At 42.6% G+C, this 22,614-nt stretch overlaps 1 protein-coding gene across 1 annotated transcript in view; it reads right to left on the reverse strand.

Moving 5' to 3' along the window:
• Window positions 1–5,240: 5,240 nt before the first annotated feature.
• The window catches only part of stpg2 (sperm-tail PG-rich repeat containing 2), a 29,554-nt gene continuing 12,180 nt past the window's right edge, over window positions 5,241–22,614 (reverse strand). Inside the window, exons 10-12 of the mRNA XM_037259355.1 lie at window positions 15,670–15,832; window positions 14,817–14,932; window positions 5,241–7,040 (exon numbers count right to left, since the gene is read on the reverse strand). Coding sequence (XP_037115250.1) covers window positions 6,969–7,040; window positions 14,817–14,932; window positions 15,670–15,832 — 351 coding nt within the window. The 3' untranslated portion in view covers window positions 5,241–6,968. The remainder of the gene's footprint in view (window positions 7,041–14,816; window positions 14,933–15,669; window positions 15,833–22,614) is intronic.

Raw genomic sequence — 22,614 nt, forward strand, 5'->3', positions numbered from 1 at the left:
TGGTTAAATGCATTATACTGATTAATCGCCTCGGCGAGCCGTAATAAAGTAAAAGGCAGGATGAGCACAAGAGATATATATTCTTTGTAAGAAATCTTTACAAATGGCCTAACGAAAGCCCCCGCGGCTTGTCCGTCTGTCCGTCGCTCGCTCTACTCTCGCTTTTGACGGTTTTGAATCTGTTGGTAAAAGCTGCGTCAAAACATCTTCTCCTGTCTAATGGAGGGGCTTTTAGAAATGAAAAGAAGCTTTACTGTCCATTCCAATAAAAGGAAACAGCATTCTTCTGTTCCAAAACAGTAAACGCTGACAGGTCATTGTCTTCTGAGTGACGCTGTCATTACGGAGCACTTTAGAGAAGGACAAACACAAAACGCTACATTGCTTTTCAAATGCCATGTATAGTATTTCTACTTTTTACCTTGAAATGGCTATTGGCAATGACAGTCATGGTCATTTGATAATTACCCCCTTATTAATTATGCTGACATTGTTTTATGTATAAAGTGCCTGTTGTCAGCATTAGCGTCGAGCTAGCTACTCGCTGCGAATTTTGACTAGCAAGAGCCGTCAAACTTCTTGTCAAAGGCATTTGAATAGGCCAAAATGATTCATCAGGCTTTGATTCTGACAACATGGCACAGTCGCAGGAACTGTTGATCAATTTTTAACCAACCAGGCAGTTTTATTGGTGGTCCTGACGTCACTTGTGAAACCCTCATGCCAACTTTAAATATTGATTTCCTGATCTGACGCTATCCTTGTTGAAGCTGTAGACGTGACAGTCCTGTCCACTGTTCACATCTCATAGAATATGACGCAATCATTTGGCCAAAAACAAACATTAGTGCCACTGCGTCCCATTGTTTGAAAAAGTCATTACAAAAAAATAAAAAGGAGCCGCCTCCCTCGGTCCGCACGCTGCGGAGATATCTACTGTTGTGATGGATTAGGCTTTTACCAGAGTTTTTTGGCAACACAGTGTAAGTATTCTCTTTCATGAATAAAAGCTTTGAACAGAAAATCAATCTGCACTCTTGTCCATATGCAGCTTTCCACTTCGACGGCACCATTTACGTTACCCCCCCCCCCCCCCCCCCGGATGTTTGTTCTGACACACCATACTTAGAGTTACATTTTTAAAATTACAGTGCAGATCATGCTTCAAGTGTGTCTGATCGGTCCTCTTAAAGGGTGATCTGTCTTTATTTGAGTCAATCTAGCATTTTTTTAAAAAATGTTTTGCTGCAGACCGATTTGGCTGTGACATCAAATGAGTATGTGACAAGACATTGCGAGGTCAACCACACAGCTCTCTGCTTTTATGTTGGTTATGATAAAGACAAATGTTATCTTTTAGGTTGTAACTTGGAAATGAAAGCTGTTGATCTCTTGATGTCAAACCTGAATGTTTTCAGTCTGGAGTAAAAAGAAAGGAATGGACCTCACTCATTCAATACATACATTGATGGATATGAATGCAAAAGATTCTATTCAAAGTGGAACAAGGTCGGTGAGAAATGACTGCTTGGAGGCCCAAAGAGAACAAACTCCTTCTGCATTATTAATACACTGATATAAAGATTCCAACAAATCTTGTCAGTATGGCTAGATCTCACAGACAAAGCCGCGGCTGCACCTATACATACATATATGCCTTAAGAGTTCAAATCCTGACAGCTCGTCTTTTCAAAGAAGAAAAAAAATAAAAAACCTTCCATGCATCGCTTTGCTTGTGAAATCACAAAATCCACTTGACCTTCACCGTGTCGCCTCGAAGGCGTGCCGTGGCGTCCGTCCATCAATCTCACACAGCTGAGAGACGAAGAACTGGATTAACTTCACATTTCTTTTTCGAGAGCGTCCGCTTTATGCTTCCGGGGACGCGTAATTATCGGCCTGTCGGTAGGGAAAGGTGACAGCCGCGTCACTTGCCCATGTGGAGAATTCAGTGAGCGAAGTGCAACTAAAGAACACAGGTGTCCACCGGTTTATTCTCATGTTTGGCGAGGGCTAGGAGAGCAGCCATTTTCTTCCTTCTCTAAGCCAACTTTTCACATTTTTGATGTATTACTCTTGACAACCCTTCTTAACCTTGCCGCTTCACTCCCACTCATTTTGTATTCTCTTCAATCAGTCATCTTAAAATCAGATTAATCAGTATGCTGCTATGACGAGCATAACTACAGGTTGATGACAAAATATGACCAAACTATTTTTTTGTTTTGTTTTAGTGGTGTGCCACGAGATTGTTGTCATGTAAAATGTGTGTCTTGGCTTACACGTAAAAGATGAGAAACAGAGTTAGTGATTCCAACTTGGGAACAAATTCAGTTACATCATCGGCGCAGGAATGGAACACAAGACCGCGATACAAAATCTTATTTACTGAATCTCATATCATCCATTGTGTGTTTTCATATCGCTAATGCTTGGCAAAAGTACGTCAGAGAAGACATCCAGTCTGCAGCGATCGTAATCAAGTCATCAGCTACTCCACTACACGAGGCGTTCCGACTCAAGTCGAGTTTCAATATCAATCATTGCGGATTTGTTTGTATGCTTCTTTTTAAATCACAGCATACACCCCCCCCCCCCCCCCTCCGCCGATGATTCACTACTTTGCATGATTTGCCCCGATACAAGGACGTCGCCGTGTTTTCGACAATGAGCCTCGGTAATGACGTTGAGGAAAAACATGGAAATGAAATCACACGTCTATTCTTCAGCTACGAAAAAGACGGTAAAAAGGAGCGAGAGGAGGAGGCGGCGGAGGCGAGCGTACAGGTAAATCCGATTGAAAAGGAGACACAGGAGCTGGCAGCGGTGTATGAGTGGAAAAGAAATAAATCACACGAGTGAGGAAGAAATGATATACTGTGGAGAGGGATGGAAAATTGATGGAGAGGGAAGGAGGGAGGGATGGAGGGAGGTGGAGGGGGGTGCCGGTGAAGGCAGTGGGAGCTCCGAGGAGGAAATCAGCTGCTTTCTAATGGACGCTGATTACATCTCCTCCTAAATGTCAAGTATATTTCCATTTAAAGTGGCTCACCACGCTTAAAACGGAAGGAAAGAGACGTGCACACAGACGACCAGCTACACTGCACAGGTATGGGCGGAAAAACTGCATTGGAACATCAAATTGGAATGAAAAATGCTGCCCAGTTCAAGTGATTTCAAAATTTAACAAGGAATTGAATGTTTTGCTCTGTGCTTCTTCACGGCACACTCGCTAGCTAGCATTGTGCTTTCTAAAATTTTGGCAAAATGTAATCATAATTTACTTTTACGCAAGTTTATTTAGAGAGTGTACCACAAGGTTTTTGAGGCGTGGCCCTAAAATTTTAAGTCACGGGCCACTGTGCTCCTATACATAAAAAAAAAAAAAAAACATGAAACCAAATACAGCACTGTGACTTGTCAATCGTTTTAATCTACACAGTAAACAAATACCTCAAGTTTACCAGGATGAAAGCCAAAGCGCCACCGTAGCAGAGTGCAACTGAACGCCATCAACAAAACACGCATTCCCTCCTCATCCTCCTCCATCATCGGGACCCGCCCGCAAATCTGCTCTGAACCAATGACGCGTGCACTCCCACCAGGGGTTGGTGTGGGGGCTCCGCATACCGACTGCCAATCAGGATCAACGTAGGAGTCGTGCCCCAAAGCAAAAAGAGACAAGATGGATGAGTGGCCCCGGGGCCCAGGGCGGCAACTGGCGCAAATGCAGCTTAGGGATAGATACAATATGTCACAATATAAGACACAAGTGGGAAAGTCCTGGTGTGTGTAAGAGTGTGTCTGCGCGTGCGTGTGTGTGTGTGTGCGTGCGTGCGTGTGCGTGTGTGTGCGTATATGCAAGAAAAAAGTCACGCTACTTGAAAGAATTTTCTTTTTTCTTTTTTATCAAAACGTTTTTCTAATAATACCATAAAAAAATATTTGAGGGTAAAAAAGGTGTCCATTGAAGATAAAGAAAAAAGCCCAATATTTGAGAAATTAGTCATCTTACAAAAAAAGCATCTTCACCTAAAGCCAGTGTCACAAATCATGTTATTTCTACAACACATCAATCACAAAAGACACGACAGCATACACCTGCTATCACGATCCACTGCACAATGAAACTAAAATTAGAGCAGAACAGACCCTCAGACTCATCTTGACAGTGAATCCTCCAAATGATTTGACGCCATGTTCCGCCCACATTAGCCAAATGAGCGTCACCATTTGGCGAGGCCCATCTGCCTAGGATACCGTCTTCCAATTGGGGCAAAGTTGCTTGCACAGTATGGCTGCTTCAAACCAGGGGGCGCTACTGAGCAAGTTTGCATAGGTGTTTAGTTGACATCGGCGTCTGTGAGGTAAAAAAAAATTCATTTGACATCCGTCTCGCTCTTGTGCTCTCGTCTGAGCCGCCCTTGTCAGTACTCGTTAACCTCCACACGTAGTCTTTTCCCCCACTATACTGTACTGTTATTCTTTCCTTTAATTAAAGACACCAGCTAATCTTGCTTCCCACCGCGGCGTTGCCTCGTGCCTGTCACCTCCAGATGATGGGCGGCTAAGGATAGAGCTTTTCATTTGCATGTATCGACGCCGCGCGTTATAAGGTCAACGGGAGGGATTGATTTAAAAGCACTTTGAGCTGTGATGACTTTCACTTTTTGACAGAGAACTGCTCGTGTGGGCGAGGACCAAGCGGCAGGCATCTATACTTAGAAAATCATCAGTAAGGCCTTCACTCCTCACGTAAGAAGTAATATCATGTCGCAGGAAGTCCAAGCATGTCTTTGCTATTCAAAAAAAAATATGAAACCCAATTAGGTTAAAAAAAAGACTCAAGCTCAACATACGTAAATTTTCTGAAAGTCAGTCAAATGCAAGCAATTTTTTTTTTTATCTTGAAGAAACATTTCTGGCAGAAATATTAATGTAAACAATTTTAAAAAAAGCAAAGGAAATTAAATAAAATACTCTAAACAATTGTAAGGACTGAAATTTAATGTAAACGATCAAAACACACTTAAAGACAGAAACAATTATGCTAAAGTTGGGATGTTCTGGATTTTAATATTAGAACGCACGTGACAACAAAACAAAAACATGCTATAAAGATTGGATAAAAGGAAAAATACTTTCGACAATATTTTGTCTAAATCTACTTAAAATATCATTCACCATAGTTGTGTTGCTGTCAAAAGAATGTTACATATCTCCATTGTAATATATGTTTGTTTATTTATCTATCTATCTATTATCTTGCTTTGGAATAAAAAGGGAAAACAACATTTTTATTGGACAGTGACATCATAAAAGTGTGTCTGTATTGCTTTGTCCCCTAGTAAAGTCAAGCTCATTTGCATACAGAATCATCTTCCCTAAGTGGCTACTCCAGCAGCTGTCTGGCGTTTGTTAACCAATAAAAAAAAAAACCTGATTAACCTCCATTTTACAGTTATCAAGAGATCTATTGAGGGGAGGGCGTCGAGCTGATTAGATTAAATAATGCCCCTGCCTCGGAGACAGAGCCCTTTAGCAAATGAGGCCATAAAAAGAAGCCTTTTGGATTCCCGACAACAATGAAATCCGGGCGTCGGGATGACACACCGTACGTCTTTGAGCCCGCACGAGACGTCGCTTAGTGGCCCGTTGACGCGGCAGTGCGCCCGTTTGAACATCCGTCACTTTTTTTACGGGCCCTACTCTGTGTGCATATTTTCCCAACCAATAAACAACATGAGTGATGTGCAGCGTAATGCGCCGTAATGGAGATTTATACAATCGGTCGGGGGTGCGGGAGACGGTCCGGGAATCAGGTGGGGCTGGGTCCGTGTGATTTATTTCCTTTAATTAGATCGCTGATGTAAAACAGCTCACAGGGATAAAGGAAAAGAAAGGTAAAGACGACTCTCGGGGGAGGCGTAAATACTAGCCGACTGTGCTCATCTTCCTCTGCTTGTACACAACCTTGCATTTATTTACAATGCCTTTGCAGTGATTCTCAAACATACATAGCACTAATGGTATGCGGTCTCCCTCTAGTGGTGAGCGAAAGGATCACTGCACATGTACAGTTCGGTTGTATTTAACTTTAAGTCCAAATCAAAGTGCGTCGGTGTACAAAGTATGTTCCAAAGTTTATTGTTTGACTTCAGTAGGTAGGACCCTTTTGAAAATCTGCATCTCGCCTTCCTCATTATTTAGCCAATAATTTGAACCTGGAGCCGACAACTTCAACTGCCATTATTTCCCGGGGGTAAGTAAGAATTTTGTAACGCTTGAAGTGTCAATTAAAAGGCCACGTTGTGAACCTTCTGAGTTATGAGTCGTCCACGCAACTTTGGTCAGCAGAAATCTACATAATGAACGACACTGTGATTTATGTCCAATCGGCAAATAAGGCTTTGGACCTTTAGGGGTTCTAATTGCTTTTTTTTCCCCCCACCCTTGAATTGTCTCTTGAGTTACTTGTCATTAAATAAAACATGACATGATCCCTCAGGAGCTGCTAGAAGCCTATAAAAGCAATATGTTAGAAAAGCACCTTGCAGCTTTTAGATGAGATGTTTAACATTCGAGTCATTTGGTTCAAACAATTTTCCTCAAGATAAGCTGCGCAAACGGACATATTCAAAGTTAATGACGAGATTTCCTAAACCGCTTCCTGCAATCATGGGGAAAAATAGCATGTTTTTCTTTAAGTAGACTAGAAACTAAGAGCATTACAAATGTGCAGACAAATTTACGATACATTCAAGGTAATCAATGAAACACGATCAGTTACATATTCAAACGTTTACGAACAACGCACAATGAATTAGTTTGCATATTTTTGTTTTTGCTACATGTGGAATGTTAAACGGTGTGTGTAGCCTACCCGGCTTAAGACATACTGCTGGCGGCGACGACGGTATGGCGAGGAACAGCATCGACGGCCTTGTGCTCCGGCAGAGGATGGGCAGCTAGGCGAGAGGATTGTTGAGGGTGGCGTTGAAGGTTCTCTTCAACACTGTGTTCATCATGCCCGGACTCAGCTGGACACAAACGTGACCGATTTTGAGTCACAATGGCTGTCAGGTGGAAAAATAAAAAAAAATAATAAAAGTGTTCGCTAATAACCAAAAAAAGAACCGTATAAGTATAGGATTCATGACAGAGAGCAAAGAGCAATTTTTGTTTGTCCGCCCAGAGTCAAGTGAGCTCCAGCTACTCCTCGCACTCTAGAAAATGGATGAATGTATCAAGAACTGACGAATCTCCCACCCACCCAGGAAGTGCCTGACAAACCACTTCCTGTGAGCTATCAAAACCGTCACGCCTTATCCTCCCGCTTCTGTGACCTCCCGGTGATCGTGCACATCATCAGCATGCCGGAAACGTGCTATCTGGGATTTAGGCACAGGAGGCCAGAGCACTCAGATCTCCCTCTTGATCCTGATGGGAAAAGGGTAGCGGGTTCAACTCCCGGTCACCCTCGAAGGGGGTGCGCTGGAGGCGGCTGGTTAAGAGCCCCTTTGGAAGTGACGACACCATCGGCATGGCAATGATGAGGAAGATTATGGGATGTTTGGATGGGTCAGAGAGGGGAGAGGGAAAAAGGGGCTCTACGCGGGGAATGGTGTTAGTGGGTCAGAACACAGTCGTGCTCACCAGTCTTTCCCACGACACGCACACGCACGTGTAGTACGAGACACGGCAGCTACGAGAGCTAATATAATTAGCGCAATAAATGCCTATGATATTATTAACATCGTGCGCACAATGTTAGAAAACACCGATTGGGTTTTCGGCATGCGTGTTGCATGCACTCTTGTGAATCGAGCTGTCTCCGGTAAGAAGAGCGGATTACGCTACATACTCTATCTGGATCTGGCCGTCCATAATCGCTTCACGTGCGAGCTTTTGCGGCTTCGCTTACTCAACTCACTAAAGTCAACTCTTTCACTCCAGTTTATATGGCGTTTAGCTCTCTAAAAGCTGCCATTCCGTGTAGTCATTAGGTGGCACGGTATGTGGCACCGATACAGAATAGGGTCATCTCGTCAATTTGTGATTTCAAAGGAAGGTGACAGAGCTGAAAAAGCGGCAGTGGGAAAGAGAATGTTGGAAAGGCAACATTGAGAAGCTATTTATTAATATGTCACACCAGCGGCTGGCTGCCTTCACTCGCTTCTGTGTAAAAGGTAAAGAAGATCAAATATTTACATGTTCTAAGCTTATGGTCACCTTTTGTGCTTTTGTCTGGCTTGTAGACTTTGGTACCGGTAGAGGAGAGTGCGTAAGATTAGTTATGAGATGAATATCTTTTGCATGCCTGCTTAGATATGATCTACCATTAAGAGGTCCATGACAATCGCGCATCACTAGAAGTGTAACACGAGCGAGGTAACCTGGCCTGAAGAATCTGGCAGTGGGAATCATTAAAAGTCAGTCGACAGGTGTCGTACCTGGGAGCCAGCGCAGAAAAGTCGGCGGATAACCAACATCGAAACCACCTTTTCTAGAAATACACCATCCGTCCTTTCATTTAAACTTGCTTGTGCTCGTTTTGTACTGAAGTACGAGGCACACAAGCACGCAAGCTGTTAAATGAAGCCCAACCAATAAGAGTGATGTTATACGTGGGGAAAGGTAATCAAGCCTACCCGCCAGAAGTAGGCGACTCACGTGGCGCGCCGGCGCCCCTAAATGAGCTCCATCAGCGAGCTAATGCAGCTCAAGAAGGCAGCGATAGCACATTACAGCCACTTTCATAGACGAGCGCACACGAGCAAGCGTTGATGCTAATGCCCAAATAGGTACGATTCCCCCCCCCCGCACTGCCATCTGCTCGCCAACCACCTCTTTCAGCTCTGCTCCTTCTTCCTCCCACGTTTACACATCCATCCCTCGCGCCGCTCTCATCTTTGCCCGTGCCGAAAGAAAGGCCCGCGGAGCCGAAACGTAGCCGCAGTCACGAGGCTAATGACCGAGTCGCGGGCTTCGGCACGCCTGTCGCACGAGGGGTGAGGGAAAGGCGGCTGAAGTTAAATCGAGACAGCGTGTCTCTACTCCAAAACACAATCGCATGATATCTAGAGCGGGATAATCGGGTCATATTGGAGCGTTTGTCTTTCCGACTAGGGGTGTAACGATTCATCGATACACATCGATTAATCGATATAATACTCTACGATTTGTTGGCATCGATGCTAAACGTAAACATCGATCTATATCGCCCGTTTTTGACCTCGGACATTAGACACGACTTTATTTTGAAATTCAGTTCATTGTTGCTTGCTTCCTCTTTCCGGGAGCAGTACGCGGCGTGTTGTGAGCAGAGCAGAGCAGGCACGTAAAAGGGGAGCCGACAACTACGCGGCTCCTGGGCTGGTGCTATGGCTAGTGTCCAAGAAGACGAGGAAATTCGCTCCCCTTTGGGCTTCAAGTCATTCGTTTGGAAGCACTTTGTAATTTCCTAAATAAAGAGTTTGCAGTACGTTGTTGATTTTGCGTATGAATTGTTATAAATCAGGATATTGTTCTATATCGATCGTAGAGCACTATATCGTGATGTATCGTGAATGAATCACAGCAGGCTTTAAGATATCGGCAAATATTGTATCGTGGTTCTTTGTATCGATATGATATCGTATCGTTACAAAACCCGCGATTTACACCCCTAGTTTGTAACCCTAACCTTGATTTAAAACCCTAGTCGGAAACCCTAACCCTAGCTTGAAACCCTAATTAGCAATGGCAAAACTCCTTGGAAACCCTGGTCGGAAACCCTAACCCTAGTTTTGAAAGCCTAGTTAGAAACCCTAATCTTAGAAACCCTAAAAGTAGTTTGAAACCCTCGTTGGAAACCCTAACCTTAGCTTTAAAACCTAGTTTGTAACCCTAAGCTTGGTTTAAAACCCTAGTCGGAAACCCTACCCCTTGTTTGAAACTTGAATTAGCGATGGCAAAACTCCGTGGAAACCCTGGTCGGAAACCCTAACCCTAGTTTTGAAAGCCTAGTTAGAAACCCTGATCTTAGAAACCATAAAAGTAGTTTGAAAGCCTCGTTGGAAACCTTAAGCCTAGCTTTAAAACCTAGTTTGTAACCCTAACCTTGATTTAAAACCCTAGTCGGAAACCCTAACCCTAGCTTGAAACCCTAATTAGCAATGGCAAAACTCCTTGGAAACCCTGGTCGGAAACCCTAACCCTAGTTTTGAAAGCCTAGTTTGAAACCCTAATCTTAGAAACCCTAAAAGTAGTTTGAAACCCTCGTTGGAAACCCTAACCTTAGCTTTAAAACCTAGTTTGTAACCCTAAGCTTGGTTTAAAACCCTAGTCGGAAACCCTACCCCTTGTTTGAAACTTGAATTAGCGATGGCAAAACTCCTTGGAAACCCTGGTCGGAAACCCTAACCCTAGTTTTGAAAGCCTAGTTAGAAACCCTGATCTTAGAAACCATAAAAGTAGTTTGAAACCCTCGTTGGAAACCCTAACCCTAGCATTAAAACCAAGTTTGTAACCCTAACCTTTGTTTAAAACCCTAGTCGGAAACCCTAACCCTAGTTTGAAACCCTAAATAGCAATGGCAAAACTCCTTGGAAACCCTGGTCGGAAACCCTAACCCTCGTTTTGAAAGCCTAGTTAGAAACCCTAATCTTAGAAACCCTAAAAGTAGTTTGAAACCCTCGTTGGAAACCCTAACCCTAGCTTTAAAACCTAGTTTGAAACCCTAACCTTGGTTTAAAACCCTGGTCGGAAACCCTGAGCCTAGTTTGAAACCCTAATTAGCGATGGCAAAACTCCTTGGAAACCCTAGTCGGAAACCCTAACCCTAGTTTTGAAAGCCTAGTTAGAAACCCTAACCCTAACTCTAGTTTTGAAAGCCTAGTTAGTAACCCTAACCCTAACCCTAACCCTAACCCTAACTCTAACCCTAACCCTAACGCTAACCCTAACCCTAACTCTAACTCTAACCCTAACCCTAACCCTCGTTTTGAAAGCCTAGTTAGAAACCCTAACCCCAACCCTAATCCTAACCCTAATTTTGGAAACCCTAGTCGAAAACCCTAACCCTAGTTTTGAAAGCCTAGTTAGAAACCCAATCTTAGAAACCCTAAAAGTAGTTTGAAACCCTCGTTGGAAACCCTAACCCTAGCTTTAAAACCTAGTTTGAAACCCTAACCTTGGTTTAAAACCCTAGTCGGAAACCCTGAGCCTAGTTTGAAACCCTAATTAGCGATGGCAAAACTCCTTGGAAACCCTAGTCGGAAACCCTAACCCTAGTTTTGAAAGCCTAGTTAGAAACCCTAACCCTAACCCTAACTCTAGTTTTGAAAGCCTAGTTCGTAACCCTAACCCTAACCCTAACTCTAACTCCATAAAAGTAGTTTGAAAGCCTCGTTGGAAACCTTAAGCCTAGCTTTAAAACCTAGTTTGTAACCCTAACCTTGATTTAAAACCCTAGTCGGAAACCCTAACCCTAGCTTGAAACCCTAATTAGCAATGGCAAAACTCCTTGGAAACCCTGGTCGGAAACCCTAACCCTAGTTTTGAAAGCCTAGTTTGAAACCCTAATCTTAGAAACCCTAAAAGTAGTTTGAAACCCTCGTTGGAAACCCTAACCTTAGCTTTAAAACCTAGTTTGTAACCCTAAGCTTGGTTTAAAACCCTAGTCGGAAACCCTACCCCTTGTTTGAAACTTGAATTAGCGATGGCAAAACTCCTTGGAAACCCTGGTCGGAAACCCTAACCCTAGTTTTGAAAGCCTAGTTAGAAACCCTGATCTTAGAAACCATAAAAGTAGTTTGAAACCCTCGTTGGAAACCCTAACCCTAGCATTAAAACCAAGTTTGTAACCCTAACCTTTGTTTAAAACCCTAGTCGGAAACCCTAACCCTAGTTTGAAACCCTAAATAGCAATGGCAAAACTCCTTGGAAACCCTGGTCGGAAACCCTAACCCTCGTTTTGAAAGCCTAGTTAGAAACCCTAATCTTAGAAACCCTAAAAGTAGTTTGAAACCCTCGTTGGAAACCCTAACCCTAGCTTTAAAACCTAGTTTGAAACCCTAACCTTGGTTTAAAACCCTAGTCGGAAACCCTGAGCCTAGTTTGAAACCCTAATTAGCGATGGCAAAACTCCTTGGAAACCCTAGTCGGAAACCCTAACCCTAGTTTTGAAAGCCTAGTTAGAAACCCTAACCCTAACTCTAGTTTTGAAAGCCTAGTTAGTAACCCTAACCCTAACCCTAACTCTAACCCTAACCCTAACCCTAACCCTAACCCTAACCCTAACGCTAACCCTAACCCTAACTCTAACTCTAACTCTAACCCTAACCCTAACCCTCGTTTTGAAAGCCTAGTTAGAAACCCTAACCCCAACCCTAATCCTAACCCTAATTTTGGAAACCCTAGTCGAAAACCCTAACCCTAGTTTTGAAAGCCTAGTTAGAAACCCCAATCTTAGAAACCCTAAAAGTAGTTTGAAACCCTCGTTGGAAACCCTAACCCTAGCTTTAAAACCTAGTTTGAAACCCTAACCTTGGTTTAAAACCCTAGTCGGAAACCCTGAGCCTAGTTTGAAACCCTAATTAGCGATAGCAAAACTCCTTGGAAACCCTAGTCGGAAACCCTAACCCTAGTTTTGAAAGCCTAGTTAGAAACCCTAACCCTAACTCTAGTTTTGAAAGCCTAGTTAGTAACCCTAACCCTAACCCTAACCCTAACCCTAATCCTAACTCTAACTCTAACTCTAACTCTAACTCTAACTCTAACTCTAACTCTAACTCTAACCCTAACCCTAACTCTAACCCTAACCCTAGCCCTCGTTTTGAAAGCCTAGTTAGAAACCCTAACCCCAACCCTAATCCTAACCCTAATTTTGGAAACCCTAGTCGAAAACCCTAACCCTAGTTTTGAAAGCCTAGTTAGAAACCCCAATCTTAGAAACCCTAAAAGTAGTTTGAAACCCTCGTTGGAAACCCTAACCCTAGCTTTAAAACCTAGTTTGAAACCCTAACCTTGGTTTAAAACCCTAGTCGGAAACCCTGAGCCTAGTTTGAAACCCTAATTAGCGATGGCAAAACTCCTTGGAAACCCTAGTCGGAAACCCTAACCCTAGTTTTGAAAGCCTAGTTAGAAACCCTAACCCTAACCCTAACTCTAGTTTTGAAAGCCTAGTTAGTAACCCTAACCCTAACCCTAACCCTAACTCTAACCCTAACTCTAACTCTAACCCTAACCCTAACCCTAACCCTAACTCTAAGTCTAACCCTAACCCTAGTTTTGAAAGCCTAGTTAGAAACCCTAACCCCAACCCTAATCCTAATCCTAACCCTAACCCTAACCCTAATTTTGGAAACCCTAGTCGAAAACCCTAACCCTAGTTTTGAAAGCCTAGTTAGAAACACTAATTTTAGAAACCCTAAAAGTAGTTTGAAAGCCTCGTTGGAAACCTTAAGCCTAGCTTTAAAACCTAGTTTGTAACCCTAACCTTGGTTTAAAACCCTAGTCGGAAACCCTAACCCTAGTTTGAAACCCTAATTAGCAATGGCAAAACTCCTTGGAAACCCTGGTCGGAAACCCTAACCCTAGTTTTGAAAGCCTAGTTAGAAACCCTATTCTTAGAAACCCTAAAAGTAGTTTGAAACTAGGGGTGTAACGATTCATCGATACACATCGATTAATCGTTGTAATGCTCTACGATTTGTTGGCATCGATGCTAAACGTAAACATCGATCTATATCGCCCGTTTTTGACCTCGGACATTAGACGCGACTTTATTTTGAAATCCAGTTCATTGTTGCTTGCTTCCTCTTTCCGGGAGCAGTGCGCGGCGTGTTGTGAGCAGAGCAGGCACGTGAAAGGGGAGCCGACAACTACGCGGCTCCTGGGCATGTGCTATGGCTAGTGTCCAAGAAGACGAGGAAATTCGCTCCCCTTTGGGCTTCAAGTCATTCGTTTGGAAGCACTTTGCAGTACCTTGATGATTTTGCGTATGAATTGTTATAAATCAGGATATTGTTCTATATCGATCGTAGAGCTCTATATCGTGATGTATCGTGAATGAATCACAGCAGGCTTTAAGATATCGGCAAATATCGTATCGTGGTTCTTTGTATCGATATGATATCGTATCGTTACAAAACCCGCGATTTACACCCCTATTTCCGACGCAACCAAAGTTAGCAAAGGCTCGCTTGTAGCGTGTCGCTAATTAGCAAGTATTCTGTGATAAGGGGTATGTGAATCGGGGCCAATAATCGTAAATGACGAGATACGAAAAAATACGTGACATGACACTGAACACAACATAAAGAGCAAATAGAAGACATCAGTGACATAATCCGATGCAATGTAAAAGGAAGAAGCCTGCAAAAGTCAATTACGACAGCCGCTAGGGGGACACGTGGTCACAGCGAAGCAAACGCCTGTCAGCAATGATATTCGGAGACTTTTTGAGAGTTTATTCCGACGGTTTTTACACAGAGGCTTGGGGGTGGTGCGAATTGAGAGCTGTGTGATAACACCAATGTATTAGCATACATGTGTCTTTGATGTTGACTGCTCAAAGTCAGAGAGGACCGCAAGCAACAAGCGCTCTCGCGGCCACCCGGGCTGTTTTGTCACCCAAAGTTGTTATTTCCGTTAAAACCAAAAAATTAAGGCCTCAATAGATTTCATTCACGTTTCATTCCAAACTTGAACGTGCGCCATCCTTATTTTTTTCCCAAATTCTGATTAATTCCTTGCAAGGGTATATATGAAAGAGCTTAAAATTAATTATTATAAATTATTAATAAAATAATGTGATGTATGACCTGGTTTACCTGGTAAGCGGCAGGTCCTGGGTTGCTATTGGTGGTCTCTTTGAAGCGCTCTTCTCTGGAGGCCATTAGAGACATTGGAGGCGAGGATCTCACACTTGGGTTATACTCTCCTGGACCTAGTCAAGCAAAAATTGCATTTTTTTTTTGTCTTAAGATTGTACACACAACAGTACCGTTTGACAACACATTCTGACTTCAAAAACACACCATGAGAATTTTCTAATTTTGCCAACATATGGCATCCTGAAGGGACTTTATGTTTTTATAGTTAGCTTCCTTTAGAATGATGAATATAATGTTCCCTAATGGTCTATACACTGTGGGACCTATTCATATATGCAAATTCAGTAATGGAGAAAATGATTGTGCATGTGTGCGCGACTAAGCACATTTCAAAGTGTGAGTGTGTGTGCGTGCATGTGTGCGTGCGTGAGTGTCTATACTGTATATGTGTGCGCGTGTGTAGGAAACAGCACAGCAAACAGTGCAAATCTATTTATATGCAAATTGGAATTTGGTTAAACGGTTGGAGGTGCCTCATGGGTTGAGTCCCATGGTGAAATGGGCCAAGTCATAAATTATCCAACTAAGTCAGGAATCTATTCATTTTGAAACAACATTTTCTTCATTGAGACTGTAATTGAAGTCAATATTAGCTCGGAGGCCCGCCGAGATGGCGAGCTAATTGGAGAGTGAAGGGCGGTACTCTCACTGTCCTCCCGCTTTTACTACTGCGACTGGATAGATCAGAGATTATTCACCGCTGATCCATGGAAGCGCGCAAGCGGTCGCCGGTCTTGTCGCTAGCCAGTGCCAAAATGCATCAGTGTGGAAAATGGTTGGACGGACAGACCTGGTCCAGTATGCACATTGCATAGAAAGGAATCTGTATGGCACGGTGCCGCTGACAGGAAACTGCTTTGTCGTCTTCTGGCTTCTTGACTCAGAGTTGCAACGTGTCCACTCGTCCCATTCGGTGTCTTGTTGATGTTGTATGCATTGGGTGGAGGAGAATCCTGACGGCAAAGAGTGTCTCATTAACTCTTTTTCCTGTAAATTATGTCATATTTGGTTTGACATTCTGTTATTAAAACAACGGAACTGCTTTCCGGTGCCGGAAGCAAAAAAAAAAAAAAAAAACAGAACAACAGACCACATTGGCAATAATACAAACATAGAAGAGGGATTGAAATTCTACTGTCAGCACTGGATCAAAGGCGTCTGCTATAGCCAAATCTGAAAAGTAAACAAGTAGCTGTAGCATCCATTGATAAATCGAGAAACTAAGAGAGGATGGTTCAGTACTTCTGTCCCATAAAAAACTGCTTAAATTATAAGCACCAATTCACAGTTTGAGGCACGCGTCCATGCCATGTTCTGCACCTCCTCTGTCTTCTTCCTTGACTCCATCCATCCTTCCATCCATCCATCCATCCATCCATCCATCCATCCATCCATCCATCCATCCGTCCATCCATCCAACCGCAAAGATGCAGACTTTAGTTTAAGACTACCGTTTTTTTCCGTGTATAATACGCAAAATTTAACTAATTTATTGTCCTAAAATCTGGGGTGCGCATTATACATGGGTACAATTTTTTTTAAATTTTTTTTTTTTAATTTAATTTTTTTTTTTTTTTTTTTAAGAAAATTATGGTACTGGTACGAGTATTGATTTATGTATTGTTCTCTTCTTGTCATGTTGTGAAAGAATGTGGGTTGAATAAATACCGAAAGAACAATAGTGTGTTTGTACTGTGCTCTGGTCATTTCGTCAAAGAAGGGATAATAGTCCTCTTCTCTTCTTGACTGACAATGAATGTGATAGTTTAATACAATCAGCAAATAACAAAATGCGTATTACAGGTAATATTTTATTTCACAACACTTTGCCTTGTTCCTTTCGTCTCTGCTGTTCACTTCAAACACGCTCCATACGAACGCAATGCTCTCGTATCAGACGCTTGCTCGATCACCTGCTCGTTTGCTGTCACAATGTACCCTACACAAATCCGAAACATTTGTTGCGGCTCCGAGTCACGACGAGGGGCAAGTTTTGGTTTCCAAGGGTGTTATTATTCCTCTTCAACGTCTCTCCCATACAGAGCCGCCTTTTTCATATGTCCGCACGTCACTTTCCTCTCTTTTCATCTGATCGCGGTGGTGCCTTTATGGGCAGTCGGAGAAATCAACGCCAACAAAAAAAATACATCCAGCCTAGTTAAGACCATACCAAAGACTATAAAAATGGGACCCATTGCCTCCCTGCGTGTGTGACGATCATTGGGAAAAAAAAAAAAAAAAAAAATTGGGTGCGTATTATACATGGGTACAGGCTTTATTCCAGCATCAACATGCCATTGTTAGGGTGCGTATTATACATGGGGGCGTATTATACACGGAAAAAAACGGTAGTCATATGGATTACAAGCAATGCTAACCAAAACAGAAGCACTAAAGCACGCAAAAAAGTCCCAAGAGTAAATTTATGTCTCGGGAAATGCTGTAAACAAGTTTGCTGAATCAGTGGGAAGTGGCGATAATTGGTGCGGATATAAAAGACTGGAAATAAAATACACCAAAAAAAATAATGAAATGAAAATGAAATATACAGAAAACTATGTTTTTGAGGTTATAAAATAATCTGAATAAAAAACTTTTAAATATTTAGAATTAAATTGACAAAGCAAAAAAAAAAAAAAAAATCACAATTTTGTTGAAGAAAAAATACACAAAGAAAAAATATTAAAAACCACAGGTAACAGAACACCTTTGGTAATAAATTTAAAAAAAAAAGGCTTATAATAATAATAATAATAATAATGATAATGATAATACTAATAAATATGTGTTTATTATTTGGTTCCCTATTTTCAGTTTGAGTCTCCATCGCCGACCATCTGCTTACTGGAGCACAAAGACAGACTTGTTGGACTATTAGCCAACACGCTACGTGCTAGCAGAGACAAAGACTTATTTGTAGGCTCATCTTCGCGCTTTCTCTTCACAGAGAGACGAGTGCTACATTCCTAAAAATAACACTGGTAATTGTCACCCAATCATCCCATCTTTAACTCTATTGCGCTTGAATTATTTGAAATGAACAAAATAATGACATGTGAATGGGTGTCACCTAAGAGAACCCGGCTAGCTTCAGGTGAAGAAGAATCGGTCTTGTCGTGTAAATAATTGATGGTGAGGGCCCAATATAGCCACACCATCCGTTTCCACTTAACATCGCAAAGCTGTCATTTAGCTCTTCTTCCTCGCTGCTCTTCAATCTTTAATCATCTCTAACCAGAGCTGTGATTCCACTTTTCATTTATGGACACAGTGGGAGGATGAGGAGAGAAGCACCAGAATGAAAAAACACAATGGAGCATGCACAAAGAAAGCAAAACATTTTTTCTCCAGATTAGAATAAGAATAATATAGCGCAGTACGTATACCATGAGGAGTTAAACGGTCTTGTTTTCTCGCTAAAAATTGCATCGCTTCCTTTGATTTTGAGGGAGCCGTGACGGTTGTTACCTGAGCAGCATTTTCTGCTCAATTCATACTTGACAAACGCAACACTAATCAGCATACTATTGTGAGCGCGTAGAACATACGGTATTGTTGTCAAGAAGATTTGTGACTTGATTTCCCCTTTTATTGTGAAGACCATAATACCATGCCACAAGCATCTGTTCATTTGCATTCTCGCCCTTTCAAAGATTTGGAATCTTCACCGATGAAGTCAGCAAAGCACTCGACAATTACTTGTCAGCCATTAAAATAATGAGGACCATTCCGCCAACAACACTCGGCTTGTTTGTTTGTTGGCTTATTCGAAAAAGAAAGAGGCGCGTGGCATTTAGTTCAACCAACAGTGAATATTTTCACCCCCCTCCCTTCCCCCCTTATTCCGGAATAGCCTCTAATGCGCTACGCAAGCACAGTTGGTGTCTCATCGTGAAGCTGATAAGCATCTGCAAAATAAAAGCTTTTACTAGCTGAGGTACGCTGAGTGTCATAAGACCTTAATGAGGTTGTAGACACGCCTTTAAATGCCATGTAGAAGTGACAGAACATAACGGCTCCGTTTGCATCCTATTCGCTTCATAAGTAGCACTTTAGTCGGGACCGTCATTGCGATGCGGTGCAGTTGTACAAGCACACTAATATTGCCTGTCGTTAGATTTTGCAGTAAGCAATCAAGTGGCTGTAAAAAGCGAATCCACCTCCAAGTAACGTGAGCTTGGAAGGTGTTCAAGAACAAGTCTCCCCGTGATGAATGCGCTCTATAATGAAGTAAGCTGTCGGTAAGCCTTGGCAGCCACGGCGTCCTGTACAAACAGCGACAACCACAGCTGGAACACAAGCGCCCTCTTCCCCGCCCAGACCCACCAAGTCCACAGGGCCCACTTGAGGAAACGAGCAGCTCGCTTTTTTCATTTTACATCTTCATTAATCTCGCTTCTCCCTCTTGACGGTCTGTGTGGCTGCTTAGCTCCCAAAATCGTCAACCTGCTCCTGCTCAACATCTGTCTGTATCCAAACACGCAGCTGCTGTATCCAAATGTGCACACCTGTCTAGACGGGTGGGGTGCTGGCATGCGAGGGATCTACGACTCAAACATCTGCCGGACACAGCTGGCGGACCGCACCGTGCTGGACTGAACACGAGTTTGGACGAGCGTGATGAATGAACGAATGAAGAAAATGTTATCATTGTCACAAGTGATGATTTGAGATTCAAGTGCGTTTGAGCTCCAAAGGTGGTCGTGGGGCAAACTAAACAGCACCGTCCTAGATTCAAATCAGAGCGCCTAGCCCATGAGTGTCAAATTCATTTTTGTCACAGGCCGCAACAAAGGGATAGTGTCCTTCGGTGGACCCAAATAAATGTATCTAGCGCCTCATATTATGTTCAGTATAAGCTTGAAAACAAACTGATGAATAACTAGTTTTCCAATCGGAGAGCTCGTACAAACTGTTTAAAAGGACGTTTTTTTAACAGTGAAAACGATTTGCAATGTTTGTTCGATGAGCAATTTGTCTCTGCGGGCCACATAAAATGACGTGGCGGGCCGTTTCTGGCCCCCGGGCCTTGACTTTGACACCTGCGGCCTAGCCGCTTTCAAGGTTGCAACGTTCTCCGACACATAGAAAGTGACAGCCTTTACGGGTAAAAACGGCACGGTAATCACTGAATCTCATTCCGCACGGAAGATGAGAATCAGCATTGCCATGGCGACAGGCCGGAGCTTAAGGTAAGCAATCATTAGGACGCACGGCGGCGGCTTCATTTAGCTTAGCACACAAGAGGTGGATGATTGCGGACACGTGGACACAACTACGACTGATTCAAACTCACGCAGCGTTTTGCCAACACCTTCTATTTTTGTTTCTCCACTCTGCTTGTTTTTATAACAGGCAGCCAGCGGGAAACTAACAATGAGCAGCACTTCTTGGCTTGAGGAGATTTTCTCACTTAGAGAGTGTCCACACATCATAAAGCCTCAAAATGCACAACACACAACTTCACCATCTGTGCACCAATAAAACTTACCAACTTCTTTTGTGGGAAAACGCAACTTTCTGCCGATTCTCATTATTAGCGCTATTTCATTCTACGGCTGCATGCCATTCATTTTAAAGCTATAAATACAGATATTGTAAATTAAATATGCTATACAATATGTTATGGAGCAAATTATTATATTTATGCCGACAACATATAGTGACCGGCAGATCAAGTAAATGCTCTTCCGTCAAATGGCGCATTATTAAACTGCGCATTCACTTTGTGTGACGTTTATGTGATAAATATGTGTTTTGGCTCGATAAAGGTTGTGCATTAGGAGGTTGGTATCTATTAGCAAGGAAAGAACGTACATCGGAAATTTACATTCAAAGTGACATTGTCCCTTGTTTCCATACCGTGTTTACGTTCTTAATACTTGCATGATGGTTTTTTTTTTTTACCAGGAGCAACACTTGACTGGAACAAATCTCATAATGCCACCAACAGACACGCACATCAACACAGCCATATTTCATCCGTCGGCCGCACGCAAACGCTATGATGCCAAGCAGCAATATTAATAACAGTCATGTGTCGCCAGCATTTTCCACTTTCTCAGCAATAATATCATTTATGATGACAACGACACTCTGCGCTTACTCAGTGTAACTGGCGGGATATTAAAAGATGGATTTCATTATTATTATTATTACATGTGTCACTCACACACACACACCATGACTCATACAGCACCGATGGTGGGGAAATAATAAGAAAAATAAAGAGTGGGAGAACTTGACAGTTCAACAATTACAGTACAGCCAAACTTTAAGATGTGATGTCAGTTTAAATTTGACGGGGAAGCAACACTTCAGTGAAGCTTCAGTTTTGCTCGTAGTTATATAGATTGTACTCAACTTTAGAGATTCCACAGTAAAAAAAATTGAATATCCATTGAATAGAAAGGGCAGAATCTTGCTAATAGTCCAAGTTGTCACAGTGAAGTATACAAAGACAGTGGGGGGGGTTAGTCCCCTTCATAAAGGTCACATACGTTATAAAAAGCAATTTGTCCGGCGTGACGCTGCTCACAGACACGAATCAGTCACACGTGGTCCGACGAGGCGAGAGCACCTCATTAATGTCAGGGACGTGTGCTTCATTAAAAAGCCGGGGGGAAAAAATCAGCCGGTGCAATATTGCTCTCTGAAAAGTACATTATGGAGAGTCGAACAGAAAGACAGATGTCGTAAAAAGAAATCAAATCAGAGCAAAAAGCAAGACTGATGACAAGGACAGAGTATATGAAATGTGGCGGAACATAAATAAAATCAAGTCCAGCAAGGAAGAAAAAGAAGGCGACTGACACCACAGGGCAAGAGACGTATGTTTGTCACTTATTGACATTCTTTTCATTGCATTTTTATGACACGCGGCGCTACTGGCAACTGCGGCCTCTATTTGTGGCAGACCAGGGACCAAATGGACTTATAGATTCACAATGGATTTTACTGTCAGGTGTCAAAGTAATGATGATGCCGCGGGTACTGCAGAGGATTCACAAACACACACACGCGCTCCAAGTGTGGCCACACACAGAGTGCATGAACTATGAACTCACGCAAGTTCAAGGATTTGAACCCAGAACCTCTCACGTGTGGAGTAGCTGCGCTAACAACTATTATTAAAACCAATTTCTTATTTATACATTCTCTGGACTGTCATGAATGGCCAAGTGACAATCGCGCGCAAGGACGTTAGCGTACATCTTGCTAGCATACCCCTCACCCCGGATGTTATTAAAAAGATTAAATCCTCATGCTAAACCTTCGGAAGTAAAGTTACAAAGTTATGTCACTTGTCTCATAACTAACTACCCGCTCAAAACTTCTCTTGAATTCATAATTTGAACAAGATGTTTAACTAACTATGAAGCCTAGCAAGGCATACTGTAGCATCAGTCGCTTTCAAAGGGCGAGTAATTTTACTTTTATTTTGCAGCAGGTTTATGATTTCATTGTTTATTAACTGCGAATAAAAGATTTGCCGACTCTTATTGTTCCTTTTGAGAGCATTTGAAATCAGAACAAAGTTGGCCCAGTGCCCGCTACTGTATTACCCAATTGAATTTCTGTCTCTCCAATCAAATTGGGTGTCAACAATTTTGCTATCCGGCTATTGTCCTCGCCGGTGAGCCGGCCTGCCTCTCAGTTGCGGTCCGCGCCGACCGCCATTCATCTGTGCGTAAGTGGCGGCAGAATGAAATTGACAGCAATGAAGAAGCAGAAG

This window comes from Syngnathus acus, chromosome 9 (assembly GCF_901709675.1).
Source record: "Syngnathus acus chromosome 9, fSynAcu1.2, whole genome shotgun sequence".
Classification (NCBI taxonomy): domain Eukaryota; kingdom Metazoa; phylum Chordata; class Actinopteri; order Syngnathiformes; family Syngnathidae; genus Syngnathus; species Syngnathus acus.